We start from the raw sequence: 17737 nt of genomic DNA, 5'->3' as shown, positions 1-17737 counted from the left end.
CATCTTTTGTATAACTGACATTCCTAGGAGTAGGGGTCCCTTTAAAGCAGCGGCTCCCTAAGTGCCCCATGTGAATAACATTTCTCAAAAAATTACAAAACAGAAAAAAAAATTAAAATAGGAAATATACATGCAATCAAACGTTTATTTTTCTATATACTCGATTTAGATTTTATTTTTTTAGCTCGATAAATGTTCTTCAATTTTTTTAAACTCAAACAAAGGTTCCATGAATTTTTTTTGGCTTTAAAAAGTGCTTTGGTAAAAAAAAGTTTGAAAACCACTGATTTAGAGTTTCACTCTCCTAATACGACTATTTTCCCCACTGTTTGGCGACGATGACAAGCCCGCAAGGAATGCTAAGCAAATTGCTTAATACCATGCAGTCCCAGATGGGTTCTTCCAACTATTGGGTTTCATAATTCCTCACAGACAATTAAGTTTCACAGATAGAATGGACAGTAGTTGTCATGTCGAGTGGCGTAGTATGTGTTTCAGTCGCTCGGGGCTCCCTTATTTAGGTATTCCAACTGAAAGACTAAAATATACAGTAGTTCTGTATAGAACTTTTTGGCATGAAAAATCATATTTATAAAAGGAAGATGGTCCGGGTGCGGTCAAAATAACTCAACTATTTACCATGGACCAGTGTTTCGTCCCACTTAGCAGAGTTTCATCAGAGCTAAAAAAGATACTAATAACTAAAATAATGTAATAAAGTAAGAATAATAAGATAACATGAAAAAAAGTAAACTAAAGTGGCTTAGAATGACCTATTATGTATGAAAATTTATATCAAAATGATCAGAGTAAATTTACATTTTACATGGGATCTGAATGTAGATACAAGTTTTTGAGAAAACGTTTAAATTTCAACGCCATAACTAGAACTGTTCTAGGTTGATAAAGTAGTTAACAAAATTAAGTAATACCTTTATAGCATATATTCCAGTGGTAGCCTTAATTATCTGACTTTTTAAACAGACAATTATAACAAGTAGGTTGGTCGATGTACGACACATCACGACCTTACAAGAGGAAATCATAACAAAAATAAAGGCAATTTTATCATTCCTGCCGGACCCGCCCCACTAAGACTCCCGATGAGCGACGGTCCTACATCACTTTTGAAGTATTAGCTTAAAACGGGAAGAGGAGGCTTTAAAATAGTTTAATCGAGCAATATTTAAAAAGCGCTTGAAATTGAAAAACGGTATGAAACCCTCTGCTCCCGTCTTCCGTAGTAGCCTTAATTATCTGACTTTTTAAACAGACAATTATAGCGAGTAGGTTGGTCGACGTACGACATCGTCACAATCTCACGAGAGGAGATCATAACACAAAAAAAAATGGCAATCCTTCCCCGCCCGACTTTTTAAGAAACAATTACTTTATATAAATTATTCCTGATTAGTCTACATCGCATAATACAACGTTTATAACAATCTTAACCTGACAGAAGTTCTGCTTAATTATTTAGCAATTTCTTATTGTAATAAGTATTGGCGATTTACGCCTTTATAAGAAATAATATTAAACTTATTTTTCTATAAGTTCTAATGTGTAATTGACTATTAAGGAACCTAAAATCATATTAAACAATATTTGGATACAAAGATGTCTAAATCCAGATCGGATTCGCCCCATTTATGGCGGGAAATAAATTATGGTGGGAAATTTTGTAACCTGTTTAAAATTATGGTATTTCACTTTAGGATATGTAGAAGTAGTGATGGATGAGGCGTAATTTTATTTTTTGTTTTTATTTTCTTATACTATATATATCATTTATTTTGTAATGGATAAATATGTTAGATTAGAAAAAATAGGTGAAGGTACATATGGTATAGTCTATAAAGCAAAACATAAAGAGACAGGACAGATAGTTGCTCTAAAAAGAATTAAGTTAGATGCGTGAGTACATACTATGTATTATTCTGCCTATTACTCAAATTGAATGTATTCATATTGTACTGCATGTATATATTTAGTTTATAAATATGTATGGAGTAAATCTTGTATTCATAGACTAGTTAAGTATATATTTATGATTTAGGCATAGATTGGACATATTTTAAATTTTTTGTCCAAATTAAATATGGTGATTTGTTTTTTAGGGAATCCGAAGGAATTCCTTCCACTACATTGAGAGAAATTGGATTATTAAGAGAGCTAAAACATCCAAATATTGTAGCACTTTTAGATATCGTGTTCAGTGAAGACAGTAATTTATTTATGGCATTTGAATTTATGCTAGAAGATTTAAAAAAATTTTTAGATGGAAGGAAGAAAGAGTTACCCAAAGGAATTATCAAAGTTAGTGATGTCATATTAGAAATAATTAATTATAGTAATATTAACTAATTTTATATAACTTGCTTAAAATTTTCAAGTCTTTTTATTATTGTTGGTTTTCTTTTTCAGAGTTACATGCATCAGTTACTGAGTGCCATTAGTTATTGCCACTTACATTTAATTGTACATCGGGATTTAAAACCTCAGAATCTGTTATTGGATGCTGATGGACATATTAAACTTGCTGATTTTGGTTTAGCTCGCTCATTTGGCCTTCCATTGAGGAATTATACCCATGAGGTAGTGACACTGTGGTATCGGGCCCCAGAGATATTACTTGGAGCTAAAGTTTATACTTCTTCAGTGGATATTTGGAGTCTAGCGTGTATCTTTGTGGAACTAGTATGAACATCCTGATTTATTTGAGTGTATTTATTACTTTGTATTGTATTTTTATGTCTCTTTATGTGGTTTTATTGGGTCTGCCTTATGTGTTAGAGAGAAGTAAAACATTAATTAAAAAAATAGCGCTGCCCTACTGCATTGGGTTGGTAAATACACAGCACACTTATGTCTAGTTAAACAATTGTTTTTTAATTAGTTATAGACTTATTTATTTATATAGTGTGTTTATGTGGTAGTCTTAGCTTGTAAAGTTTATTTGTGCTGTTGGCTGATTTATATGTTGCATATTGTCACTTAAGCTGTGATAATTCTTTACTCAGAAAAAAAAAATTTTATACCATTTAAAAAATGGTATAATCTTGTTATTGAAAAATGGTTGTATGACATTTGGATAAGACTAATTAAGGAGGCCATAACTTTCTAATAGGTGGTGTAGCCAATGAAGAAAAAAAAAATGATTCATTCCAGATACATCTAGAAAGAATTCTCGAACTCAGAGGAAATTTTATAGGCACCTTCACAGCAGTAGTTTAGATGTGATATTTCTAGAATTATTCATTGACTTTTTTTTATTATTTTTAAAGTAATAAAATTATATTCTTAATTTTTTTTTATTAGACTTAACGAGGTATCAACGCAATAATGTGTCATAAATAAACACTCTTCCTTAACCTTTAAGTGTTGAATATAGATGTTTATTTAGTAAATATTTTAAGGAGATGCTCAAGGGTGTGGTCATGAAGATCTTATAGTACAGGTTTTATGGACTTATTGACCACAGCCCTGACCATCTTTAAATTCATCTACGTTCAATCATCCATATATCATATTTTGCCTAATGCTGTGTGATATAATTCAGCTATACCATTCATATGCCATATACATTATCTCATTAAAGAATATTATTTCATATGCATATTTATTATTAAAAATTATTCAAGAATTAATGAAGTAATTTTTAACAACCTTTAATGGCTAATTGAATGGGCTTGCTCTGATGTATTACATTTGCTGGAATTCTGTTGTTAGCTGATAATGTTTAGTTAATTTTTGAATGGTTTATAGTTAACTGTAGATTGATGGTCGGGATGTGGGTGGTCAGCAAAGATATTCAAATAAACAAAACTTATTTATTTGTATCGACATTTTAACCTGAATTTCAGGCCTTCAAACTTAATTCAGAGAAATATAAAAATAAAAATAAAATAATAACAAAAAAACTTGGAAATATACTTAACAGTTTACTACCTACTCAATTTATTGTTATGCTTGTTTTCAAGTTTGTTATTTTATTTTTATTTTTATGTTTCTCTTAGTCTATTATGATTGTTATCTTGTTTTGTTTTTCAGCCCTGATGAGGGCCAGTAACTCAGGTCGAAATGTTGGCACGTATAAATAAATTTTGTTTTTTTATGTATCTTTGCTGTCTACAGCCTCATCTTTTCTTCATATTTATCAATTTAAAATGTGTATTTGTTAGGTTGATTGATTATTGACTTGTTGAAATGTCACTAAATTAACTGAATGACCCTTTTTAAAAATAGAAGTAGCTGTTTTAAAACCTGAAATATAGGTTTTGTGACTCTGCCTTATTACATTAACCATTAATTCAGCCATTATTGATTAAGTATGCCTTGCCTATTTAGAGATATATTAACTTTTTGTTTATTAATTTTATATAGGCTGCTATTTATTTCAACATTTTCAGATACAGCCAACTAAGGCCATGGCAGCAAGTGTATTGATGATCACCCTGCTATGTTCGAGTCTGAAAGAGCACAGTTTCGAATCTGGCTTGCGAAGATTGACTTTTATTTCATGACTAACCTATATATAAATCTCAGGCTGTGTAGTGTGCCTAAAACAGTATAGTCGGTCACCTTTATGATAGTTTGTGCTTCCTGCTCTTGTTGGAGTATATCAGGCTGTGAAACAAGACTGGAAATAGGTTGAAGAATTGACTGGTGTTTAACTGAATAAATAAACCATCAAATGAGGAACTATAGTGTTATAATTTCCTCTTAGAACTGACTGATTACATCATTAATCTCCTAGCATTGAGATCCATCATAAAACCCATTCAAGTTACCCTGAAAACTTGTGAGTTTGATGGAAGTTTTAACTTTTAAATTAAATTATTTTAAAAATGAATGAGTTTACAGAAGTTTAAAAATTTAATTTGCTGCTACTCAACAGCTTTATTCAAAATCAGTTGAAAAACTACTAAGATTTGGGACTTAAAAGTTGCCAAAACTGTTTAATATGAGCCCTTTTATGACAAAAATACTCCAAAACACCTTTTTTAATTATCAAGTCACTGATCTGTCATGGTGAGCCTTATGCGATCTTCAAAATGGGAATGTTTTGATTGATGATTGTATCACTATAAAACAATTTTTATTATTATCAATCGATTGGCAAATATTTTTCATTTTATTTATTATAACATATAAAAGGAAGATGGTCTGGGTATGGTTAAAAGAACTCCAATATTGATTTATCTATTTGAGTTCTTTCCATTTTTCTTTTATACACACGGTCAGTCAATGATCTTCCAATTTATAGTAATATTTGAAAGAAAATTTGCATTTTACGGAACACTTAGCGGAACCTGAGGTTTCATAGACTACCTGCTGAGAAATATTAATATTTCCATTAATTAAATATTTAATAGCGGTTGCACCAACCTCTTATCTCCGTGATAATAATTACCCTTAGCTTATTACCAAAAGAAACTAATCATACTGGAAAAAGTTTGTTTTGGTGAAAAACTGAAGTTGAATGAACCCACTTTAATCTTCGAAGAGGGGCCTGCTCCTGGAAGGATTGTATATAGGAGCCACAGAAGCAGACAGAGGCCATCCTGGAGACGAGGGAAGTAAAAGAAGTAATAAATTGAAGATATCTTTTGGAAAAATTAACAAATGCACAAGTTGCTTAATATTTTAATGGTTTCAAAACAAATTGCAAGAAAGGATGATTCAATTAATAAATAAATAGGTGCTCTTGAGTATTAAATCATTTCAATATTTATTTTAAATAAATTAATTTTTTAGTGTTTAAAAATGGGATTAATATGGTCCTCTTTCAAATCTTTTGCTACAATCATTTATTTGCTCAGTAAATAGCTACCTGAAAGTTGAATGTTTTTTCTTTCAAGCAACAAACATTAGTACCATCATTCATAAAACTATGGTCCATGGCTTGTTGATCATAAGTACTAATAGTATTCTGTTAGCTGGAGGATGTTAAGGACCAGAAAAAGAGCTAAAAGGTTCTGAAATCACGAAAAGAATATTAATATACCATTACTTAATATATATGGAAAGACTCATTTTTCATGTTATGGTATTGGTGGGTTGTCATGTTGCCATCACACTTGAGTTATATTCACACTTTATTTCCTGTTCATGGTTGAAGTTGACACTTACTGACAACCTAATTGGTAAATCCTATTGGATGACAATCATCATCTAAAAGCCGATAAATAAACTTTCAACCTAATAAGCGTTGACACCAAGAAGAAGGCTATTTATTTTAAGTTGATAATGTGTTAAAGTAAAAGTTGCTACTGAATATAGCTCAGGTCATGAAACGTGTTGATTTGAAAATATGAATTCCAAGTGTTTAAAAAACCATAATTATTGCGCCTTCATTAATAATATAGTACATATTTAAAATGTTTAAAAGTCAAATGATCATTGAAAAAAATAAACCTAATTATGACTTATTATTATAAAATAAATTAAAGTAATGATGCATTACGATTCTGTGAGTTAAGATGTGTTTCAAGTGATTACAGTCTTACCAATGTAAAGTATATTTTATTATTAATATATTTTTTTTTTCAGCTCACATTGAAACCTCTCTTTCCTGGTGATTCAGAAATTGATCAGCTGTTCCGAATATTCAGAACGATCGGGACACCTAATGAAGCCATGTGGCCTGGTGTTACACAGCTCCCTGACTATAATCCAATGTTCCCTAAATGGGAATCACAACCAGTTGAGGATTTCGTTAGTGATGATTTAGAATTCTGTACCAAAGATTTGCTTGGTGTAAGTTTAAGTAAACAATTATAAATAGTAGGTCTGAACTTTTTACCTGACTACCAGCAAAACACAAAGGAGGGTATTGTGCCTAAGACTATGTCCTAACCTGCAGATTTGTTGGTATATCATGATTTCTTGAGCCTGTTCTACCAATTTTCGGGTTTTATGACTCAAATTATTCAATAAGATCTAGTGAATGTTTTAAACAATATGCACTTAAAAATACTGGAGATTTTTTTCCCTCAATACTGGACCAAACACTTTAAAATAAAAAAAATAAGTTAAAATTATGAAGAAGATGGTCTGCATTGCGGTCAAAAGAGAAACAAAAATAGTTAACATCTATTTTTATTTCTCTTTTGACCCAACCCTGCCCATCTTCTTCATAATTCTAAATTATACAGTCAATTATTTATATATATAACTCTATCCATCGGAAGGGATGGGATATTTTACTCTTTCTCCTTAAATATATTGGTGGGTGCTCATTGAAGTTGTCTTTAAATAATGAAACATTTATATAGTATTAGAGTGCTCTAATATTGCTGCTGTATATGGTACAGCTCCTTCTAGTACTTTCTTTCACATGTATCTGTGCAGTCAATGTACAGACAACCTGAATCTGTGTGTGTAAACATAAAGGAAGTATACTAATGAATTTACAAAAAATCTTTATCTTATTTCTGGTGTCGAAGGTACATGACGATACAGGTTTCATTATTCATAAACTACTTCACTTAGAATTCTGCAGTATATTTTAGGAAATATGCAATAACATTTCGTTACTCAGATCGGATAGGATTGTTTCCGTAATCCTTTTTTTTTATAGGTAGTGTATTGTTCAATAAATATGTTCATCATCACTATTATTCTTTAATTTTTGTATTATAAAGCTACTACTTTAATCAAATATAGGATTTATATATAAAAGAGAAAAGTTAGTTTATTTTATTTTCATTCTATTTCTTAAATATTTAATATATCAAATGGAGTTTATATTTATGATTTATCTACTCTCATTATTAAATTATTCTATAAATATGTTGTCATCAAATTTATATTTATTTTTGCGAATTGCAATAGATCCATTCCTTTCTTTGACCATGTCCCATCATAATATTTTACTACTTTTTATGTCGTAAGAACTTTCTAATTCACTTATAAAGCCAAGATTAAGTGTCTTTTGGTAAATCAATAATAATATTAAATACAAACACTTACATTAAAGTGTTGAATTCATTTTCAGTGCCTCTCTTATATTTAGTTTTACGTTGTCATTAATGTTTGACATAAATTCCTTGTTAACATTGATAGCCCTTTGCTCAAATTTCTCTTCTAGCTTTGTCAAAATATTCTGTCAAATATATCAGATTTGAAGAAAGTAGTATTAAATTCTTTAGTTCATACCACACTTAAAAAATATTAAAATTGATTGAACCAATGGTGTCTCCTCATGTGTGTAAATATAGTCCTTAGTTTCTATTTCTGATATTGATGTGCTTAAATTCTTTTCCCAGTTTATTTAATCATGTATAAATGTTTATCATGCTAATATTTATGTTTATATTTTTCAGAAAATGATTACTTATGATCCAGAGAAAAGAATTAGTGCAAAAGTAGCTTTAAATCACCAGTATTTTGATAATGTCAAATTGGTTCCTCTTCCAGTGTGACAAAAGAATGTTATACTTTCATTTAATGATCTTTTTAAATTTTTTTTTTTTTTTGGTGAGTGTTACTGAATCTATTTATTTATTTTTTTTAAATTGACTTGTTTTTTGATCTAATCATTACTTAAGTACTTTTTAAATCTTATATCTATTATTTTCTTATTTTAATTGCTCACTTATGAATCCTAAACATGGTTTACTTATGTTATGCTATAAGTCTCATAATAAGGGTAAAAGAAGAGTAATGAGGTCATGGTTATGAAACAAACAGACAGTAGTGAAAAAAGAACAATTAAGTTCTTTTCTTAGGTTAGGAATTGTTCCAGAGACCAGTTGTAAAGTAGATTAGATAATGAAATGAAAAAAAATGTACCTTTTGATTACATTTTTATTTACACTTAACAAGTCTGATAAATCTTGTTAATTCTGTAGTATCTACTGTGGATCTGCCCTGGACCTTTCTGGAACACATCCACTCTATAAAATGGGTTCCTGACCCTTTATTGGCCTGAGAAATAAACTTGCCAGTTGAGGATGGATATTGACCACACATCTTTTATAGCCGTTGAGCAAGAAATGATAAGTGCTTACTATGTATTGAATCCAATACCTTTTTCTTTTACTGAGCTCAAAACCCTTTGTGGGTTGTAAGTTGTAGAGACATAACAATAATGGAGTGATTGAAGGTCTTAATGATCTGTTTACTGTGTTGTTGATCGGTGAATTTATTCTTTAGTGGTGGGTTTGTTTATAAGGTTTTCCCTAAAGGAAATCAATAATTTTTCATTGTATTAAGTTTCCAGTTTTTTAAAAGAAATAATAGAGGTAATATAAAACAAATTAGAGATGTAAAAAAATTTGAAAAAAAAAATTATTTTTATTTGTATGAAAATTCGAATTTAAATAGAAGTGTTATTTTATTTATGACAGCTAATTTTTCTTTCCGTCCATTGGAACATTTATCTTAATCGTTTGTAGGCTATATATTTAACTGTTACCATGAACAGAACATAGAATTTGGAATTGAATAATTAATGGTGAACGTTATGAACAATATAAGAAAAAGTTGATTAATATTTATGGTGTGTAGAAAACATGGTTATTTTAATGATAAAAGATAATGTATACGTTTTATGTATTAAAAGTTAAATTTATTTCATTAGTCTAAATTAAGAATGAGTTACAATTTATATATAATTGTTTTAAAATATAAGATTATTAGATATTTTAAATAGCATTTTGGCATTGTGTTGATCAATAAATTTATTTAATCATTTGTGTATGAAATGAATATTTTTAGTTTTTGGCTTGGAAATTTAAATATTTGAACATAGAATAATTTTGTTAAGAGAACTGAACAGTGCAGTCTAGAGAAAACAAACACTGACCACTGTGCACTTGTGATTGACAATGTATAATGGCAGTGAGAACTTGCAAAACGTGTTATTTTACGTCTACAAAGTGGATTAGGATTAAGTTTTTGAAGACCTAAAAACTAGCCAGAAATTATTTTTGAACATAAAGAGACAGCAAGTGACAAAACAAAAAAGAAAAAAGAAAAATAACTTTAATTTGTTTAAAGTTTTAATTGGTATCAAGGTTAGTTTCACTGGTATCACTGGAAGAAGGTATCAAGTTATTACTTGCTCAGAAGCCGCCCAAGCAAGATGTGTGTGGTCTTATTAGAGAAAATTATTTGCAGTCAAATTTAAGTGCGAGTTGTTTTTTAATAATTAAAATATTCACTAAGTGTCAAATATGATTATATAGACAGTGAACTGTTTAATTATGATCATGATCAAATAACTGTGATAATGTTTGAACAAAAAAAAAAAAAAAATTTAAGCCAATATAAGTGCAGTTATGAAGCAGAAAATAATTATGAAGAATTAAAAGAAATCAACTCAGCAGGGAACTTAAATCTATATTCAACTACTAAATATTTTATGACAATTATAAAAATTGTATTTAATTTTATTTGATGTTTAAGTTCATGTTTATATTATACTTATCTTCTTAACTTAAGTTGTTTTTATTTATATAAGAGATTATATTTCTAATATAAATAATCAATGTTTTCTCCTACATTGGAGTATATCTGGTATAAATTAATAATAAATTTAAATTTATTTTTGCAAATTTAATCTATCATTTCATGTATTAATGTAGAAATAATAAAAACTTGTTAGATGCATTTATAATGTCAATGTCACTATAGTAACATTTTAATGTAATGTTTCCATGGTAACTCTAATATAAATAACTTAAATGAATAAAGAACATAACGTAGTGTAACGTAAGTTAAATGAGTAAAAAACATAACAGTACATAGTGGTTATAGCCTTTATGATGAACTAGACTGGAGCTTTTTACTGATATCCGATAGATAGTTGCAATGTCTTGAATTCATAAATTTTAATTTAATAATACTTGTATTGTACCAGTTCTGTTTTGCTTTCCAGATTTTCACAAACGTATAAAAAGGTTATAAGGAGTACAGAGCCATAAATTCAGGATAAAAAAAAAAAATTCCAAAAAGAGGCATTTATTCTACATCTGCAACATAAGTATCTGTTTATTTCTATTAAATGAAAAGAAAACATGATCTCAACTATTCCTGTTTCAATGAAACCGCCTCGTGGAAATGAAGGCATGATGAGCTCATTGATTGTTCATATACATTTGCCAAACTATATGAATTTTTTGGAATGAGTCCTTTTAAAATTATTCTGTTGATAGAATAATGTAAGACATTCCTTTGAAAATATATGTACAGCATCTCATATATAAATTGTGATTTATCAATTTTTATAGAGATCTCAATTTTAAGATATATTTTTTATATTAAACTACACATTATTCATGTGTCGACAGTTTGTTACAAGCTTAAGCTTTGTTTTTACATTCATCTTGAATAAAATAGTTTATTAAGTATTGTACAAGTTTTTATTTCTCCACTATATTGACACTTAAAATTATTTAGACACTGAACGTTTAAAGGTTTTCCGTTGTTTTACTCAATCAATCACTTTTCAATTTATGTGATTCATTGTTTTACTGACTTACTATTGTTTGTAATTATAGTTGAACCTCTTAATTCAGTCATTTTATCGTCTGAATGTTGTCTTGATAGCTATATTTTACATATGTATATGTAATGTTCTGTATTGCTCATGGTTGAATATATATTTTTTAATATTTAATAAACTATTCTATGAAAAATGTTTTGTTTTTTTACATTACGTAGAATTTATATTAAATCTTATTGAAATAAAGTTTTTGTCGAAATCTCTGTATTATTAACCCTTTGTAGATCAAAATTATTTAACATTGCAAATATTATTTTTACTTTCATATTTATTCATTTAAGTTAGTGGTTCCTAATGTTTTTTTGGGTCAAAACACTTTTGGTACTAGCAGGAAAATGGCAGAACCCTTTTGGTAGAAGTAGGTAAATGGCAGAACTTCTACATTATCATTTGATACAAATACAGTGTTCAATGCTGTCTTTTCAGCCATAGCTAAGAAAGGCTGGGATTCCTACATAAAACTTGTGCTAAAAGAAGGAAATCTGAGATGGTAAGGTTTAACTTTGTGCACATTCCTAAATTATTTTGCCGACCTCCAGGAACCCTGGTTAGGAACTACTGATTTAGGTGTTAATTATTTACTTTCAGCAATTTTTTTATGAAAAAAAAATTTTTCACTCATAAATAATAGGCTATTAAAAGATATGTACCAGTGCCTATTTGATGAAGAGGTAATTAGCTTCAATTAATTTCAATATATACTTTACTTGTAATAATTAAAAGGTGTTCAAAATACTACTAGAGTTACGAAAGAAATACATTTCTGAATGTATATTTATTTGAAAAAGAACAAGAAATGAAGAATTTATAAGTCATGTATACAGGTTTGGTACACCATCTATACCAAGCAGTGCCAATTTCCTAGTATTATTGAAATATCCTGCTGACAAATTTAATGGAAAAAATGGCTTATAATAATATTGGTTCATTTCTTTTTAATGGAAAATAAAATGATTTTATACAAATTATTTTAATTTTATAATCACAATATAGATAATCATAGTTTGAAACATATTTTACACAAAATAGTCATTGGTACAAATTTTTACAACCATTTTGGTGGCAGCTGAGCCCCAGCATATTTTCTTAGCCTTGCTGTCATCTAGTGGAACCCAAAGAAAAATCCTAAAGGATTCAGGATTTGGGTCTGGTATAACGTATACCAACGACTTATAAAGGATTGAGAGTGATTTCTAAAAATCTGATTTTGTTAGCAACACATTAAGAATGAGTAATCACCATTTACACAGCTTATTTATAGATTTTAGTGTATTTTTACAATACTAGGTGCCTATTTCCCGTTTAAACTTTCTATTCTCCTATCCCCAATTATCAGGTTTTACTAACAATTGAGTTACAACTTTTACTTGGGAATTTATTCTTTGTTGAAATATGTTCGATCCAACTGCTATTGACAAGAAATGCCTTTCATGAAGTAGCTAGCATTGGTCCATAGCTGTGGTTTATTTAAAGATACTATAATGTAGAAGTACTGTTAGACAAAATATGTTAGAGAAAAGAGGTTCAACTGTTGTTAACATTTCGATTTAGCTCAGTGCAATTTAAATATAATTAATAAATAATCAGAGTGATTTATTGTTATTGAATATATTTTCCAAAATATATTTTTCTTACCCAATATTTCTCCTTATACTCTTCGTTCAGTGTCCAAACAAAGGAAATGTTTTTCTTCTACATACAGTATTTCAGTAATTGTCAGTGATGACAAATCTTGCCTTACTAATTTTAAAACATGTGATTTATAGTTTTATCTACTTTGAAAAAAAAAAATTACATTTCAGCTATTAAAACAATGTGATACTTAGCAATTTTAATGTAAAACCGATGTTAGGCTTTGTCACAGAATTATTTATATTTTTGAATTCAATTTGTGGTAGAACTTAAGTCTTCTGTATTTACATTGATTTTAGGAAACAAATCTTTTTATAATTTTTTTTTTTAAACTACATTTGTACTTTGTGTTTGATTACCCAAGTTAGTGTAATACTGAAAAGAAAATCCTGTATATCCTGAAAGTTTCTTATATAAATCTTCAAACTTATTTTTTTTCATTCTCATCAAAGTACGTATCGTATTTTTTCTTGTATAAAATTTCAAAATAATTTTTTAATAATCAATTAAAATATGGTCCATTTTTTTTTTGTGCTTATATATTGATATGGGAGGCACTACAACAATAATAGGTTTGCTAATAATGCCTTTAAAAACATTATAATTAAGTTTTGGATTTTAAATTAATTTAAATAATGAACTGATATGTATGGTTTTATAGATTAGTGTACCAAGTTTTAATTGTCTTTTAAACAAAGGCTGTTGTATTATCTACATATTAGTAGGTAAAATTAGTTTATATAAGTTTTAAATTGAAAAAATATTTTCGATACTTATAAATATATATTAATGGAATATTTTATCATAAAAATACAAGAAACTTACATAACAAGGAATTATTCACATTTGCCAGTAAATGACTGCCAGAAGATTTAAGATATTTAGTAGTCTAAGAGACTTATTTAAGTTGGTAACACTGCTTGAAAGTAGCAGTTGATTTTCATTATTTACTGTTTGATTTAACAATAATTTATAATTTTATATGTCTCATCATTTTTTTCTATTTCTATTTATTTTACTTGAGTGTGTCTGGTTGGATCAAGAGGCCTTGTTTCTTTTTCAGTTTTCTCTGTCAGGGACTTTTCTACTATTCCATCATTAGCAGATGTCTCATTTATGAGATCTCTGGCTAGCCGAACATTGGGTGGAAGACCACTAATATTCTTTTGTGTTGTTTGACTTGGAGGGCTTATTTGTGGTCTGGAGATATTAGGCATAGATGGTCTGGCTTGGTTGATGATATTAACTGAATCGTTAACACCAAAGTTTGATATTGGTTCTTTGCTGTGAACTGTTCCTGTATTTTGATAAGGCTGAGTAATTGGTTTGATTGGTGGCTTTTTATCATCTGTTATTGAAGGAATTGTTTGTTGTTTATTAACAGAAGATTGTTCATATATTTCATTCTTTATTTTTGTTTCATCATTTCTAAGCTCATCTTTATATGTTTCTTGCATTTTTCCATTTCCATTAGCATCTTTACTGACTCCTTGATAATTTAATCCATTAGTTTTTATTTTTATTGTACTTGCTTGCTCATCACTTTTGGAGGACTTTGATTGGGAATCATGTGTATTTTTATCATTAACTTGATTGGAATTTTGGTCAGTAGGTCGCTGTGGTGATTTTTCTTTGAGTTGATCTTTCTGACCCTCTGATTTTAGTGATAGTCTAGATCCCAATTTGTCATCTGATTTATATTTTGAGTCTTGTGAGGATGTCGAATTGCATCTGGATCTCTTTTTCCGTTCCTGAAATTTAAAATGGTAACGATTGAAACATTAATATTTATCTAAAAAAATCTTTGTGTTTTATAGAAATAACTTTAAATTCTGTTTTTAATTTTATGCATTAAAGAAATGTATTTTAATTGAAGATATGTTAGTTTTTAACCGTTGATATAGTATGAGAAGATGGTCAGTGGTACAATCAGTGAAGAACAGAAATAAGTAGAACTTATTTTGTCAGTGCTAACATTTTAGCCAGAATTGCGGGCCTTCCTCAGGACTAAGATTAAAAAAGAGGTAACAACTATAATGAATAAAAGGAAATACAGAATTACAAGACAACAGACAATATAGGTACTTCAGTAATATTAGATGAAAAAGTATAGTGTAAGTATACAGCAATATGTGATTACTGTAATATTAAAGTAATCTGAGGCAGAAGAAAAAGAAAATAATACACATATGACAATCCAGTAAGTAAATATTTGCAAAAAGAAACGAAAATTATTTAAAATTAAAATTATGAAAAAGTGGAAAAGGAATGTACGTTTGCTTTCTAACTGTTTTCATAACTTAAATTCATAATAATTTTTATTTCTGTTTGCATATATTTACTTGCTGGATTTTCATATATTTATATTATTTTATTTTTATTCCCTATTGGGTAATTTTATTATTACTATTATCTGATACTGCTTTTATCTTATAATACACTATAGATTTTCTTCTAATATTACTTATGTAACTATATCTGTTATCTTATTATTTATTCATTATTCTGAATTTCCTTGATTTTCTGAATTCATTATAGTTGTTACCTTGTGTTTTTTCTTAGTCACGATGAAGGCCCACAAATTCAGGCTGAAAAACAGTGGCACAACTAAAATAAGTTCTATTTATTTGTATTCTTCACTGATTGCATATCTATCCATCTCATATTTTAAATGAGTGGTAATTAAAAAAAAAAATTTCAAAACTGATTATAATTTATTTTGAGAAACATTTTTTATAAAGGTATAAAGTTAGCACTTAAAAATACAACATATATAAACAATTTTTATTGATAAACAAGAATTTAGCAAACAACATTACATCAATTTCTTACTACAGCATGCAACATGCGTTTTGATTGATCAAGAATCTTTGTAGCATACAGAAAACATATATACGCGAGAAACAAGAGTATTTGTCATGAAACAAAATTGTCGAATATTGTTCCATATTATGACAAAAAAAAAACAACTAATAACAAGCCTAATTTATTAACCACTTCTAATTGGTGTTGTTCATATAACAAGCAATTGTATATGTGTATGTTTTAAGAGTATTAAGTATTTATATTTTTAAACGGCATTAAGCATTGAATATTGTTTTTATACAGGTATTTTTTTTTTCATGATATACTATGAAAATTTGGATAAATTACTTATATATTTAATTGATTTTTGCAATTTTTTTACTACATATTCTTATATTTTTTAAATAATGATTTTGGGATTAAATAGTTCATTTTAGGGGCCCTTTTATGGTAAAATAAATTTGGGACTTAAATTTCAATATGGATTTCATTGTTTGTTCTTTTCCACTGAGTAAAATTAGTTTAATTTCAATTTACATTCTGAAAAACATATTTTGTAGATCATAGTTCATAGTTATTAGTTCAGAGTAATTGTGCTTACATTCTATAACAAAATATAACTTCAGATTAGTTCAACTCCAGAAAAACTTTAATTACCCATTCGAACTGAGTTATAATTTCATTGTAGATTTTTACTTGAGAAGAGTTACAAAGGCTGATTCAATTTTGTTTATAAAACTTAAATAATTGATTCAGTAAGTAGGAAGTAAAAAAATAATGTCTTCAAACATTTAAGGAGAGTAGAGCATGGTTGCAAAATTTTACTTCTGATAATTATTCATTTTTTTTATGCCAATGTTCCTTTTCTCAGAAATGGAAATAGATTTAACATACCTGGCGAAGGCTTATTGAGAACAGCAAGGAACACATCGGTCTGTAGTGCCACGGAAACAAACAAGGAGCTATTGAGCTAAGATGGATATTTATGGTCATTTAAAGCCTTTCTTGAAACTGGAAGCTTGTAAATCAATTTTCAGATTCAGCCCTCTGCTTCTTAATAATTGGTGGGATTTGCAAGTAGGAGATAGAGACATAATAGGAAGAGTCTCCCAAGTTGTCTGATATATGTCCCAAGAATAGAGCTGATCATATGTTCTCTGAGGTCAAAGGGAAGATGTAGCAACTAATTAAATATTTAAAATTTATATATATGGAGGAATTGTGATGGATAATTTTTTCTTCAAACACCGTTTTGTAAAGTATTGATACAAATTTTGGAAACAATCAATAATACTTTTAGATTTTTAATATAGGACCAGTAACCATCTTGATTCCGACTATTACAACATTTACTGGAGAAACAGTTTAAACATCCAATCCATTACAAAAAACTGATCGATATGGCATTGAGCTTTGGGGCTCCACTAAACCTTCGAATTCCTCTTATATCCAATCCGTACAATCCCAAATACTTCATAGAATTTTCAATGCTCCTTACTTTGTCACAAATAAAATCATCCTTAAAGTATCATACCATCATCTGTAATTTATAATTACAATTATAAAATAAAGTTCTTTGTTTATTACAATCGCTAGTTACGATATAATTTTAAATAATAATTTTTTTTAATTTGGATGTAGACAGCAGATCATTTTGATGAAAAGTCTTGAAAAGTCCAATTGTAATTTACCTGTACTAGTTTTTTGGCATGTAGTTGGTGAGTTTGTTTGTATTTTTTTTTCTATGATTGTCGAATTGAAAAATGAAAATAAGTTTGACTGTGTTGA

General features: G+C 28.5%; 2 protein-coding genes across 5 annotated transcripts in view; one reads left to right on the top strand and one right to left on the bottom strand.

Moving 5' to 3' along the window:
• The first annotated feature begins 1693 nt into the window (after positions 1–1693).
• On the top strand, positions 1694–11009 carry Cdk2 (Cyclin-dependent kinase 2). The gene is made up of 6 exons (XM_014429505.2): positions 1694–1914; positions 2118–2316; positions 2425–2697; positions 6553–6759; positions 8328–8481; positions 10886–11009. Exons 1-5 carry the CDS (start codon positions 1799–1801, stop codon positions 8424–8426), a joined length of 894 nt encoding a protein of 297 aa, XP_014284991.1. The 5' UTR covers positions 1694–1798; the 3' UTR covers positions 8427–8481; positions 10886–11009.
• LOC106686299 (microtubule-associated protein tau) overlaps positions 10885–17737 on the bottom strand; it is a 71682-nt gene continuing 64829 nt past the window's right edge. For all 4 annotated transcript variants that reach the window (XM_067050764.1, XM_024358671.2, XM_067050765.1 and 1 more), the window contains one exon: positions 10885–14895. In XM_067050764.1, the coding sequence (XP_066906865.1) occupies positions 14155–14895 (741 nt within the window). In that variant the 3' untranslated portion in view covers positions 10885–14154. The remainder of the gene's footprint in view (positions 14896–17737) is intronic.

This window comes from Halyomorpha halys, unplaced genomic scaffold (assembly GCF_000696795.3).
Source record: "Halyomorpha halys isolate HHAL.00 unplaced genomic scaffold, Hhal_1.1 Scaffold806.1, whole genome shotgun sequence".
Taxonomy (NCBI): domain Eukaryota; kingdom Metazoa; phylum Arthropoda; class Insecta; order Hemiptera; family Pentatomidae; genus Halyomorpha; species Halyomorpha halys.
This window is presented reverse-complemented; position numbering and strand designations above follow the sequence as displayed.

Coding starts and splice junctions, on each gene's coding strand:
- Cdk2 (XM_014429505.2), top strand. CDS start 1,799: ATGGATAAATATGTTAGATTAGAAAAAATAGGTGAAGGTACATATGGT. Junction 2,698..6,552: donor CGTGTATCTTTGTGGAACTA/GTATGAACATCC, acceptor TTTTTTTTTCAG/CTCACATTGAAACCTCTCTT. Junction 6,760..8,327: donor GTACCAAAGATTTGCTTGGT/GTAAGTTTAAGT, acceptor TATATTTTTCAG/AAAATGATTACTTATGATCC.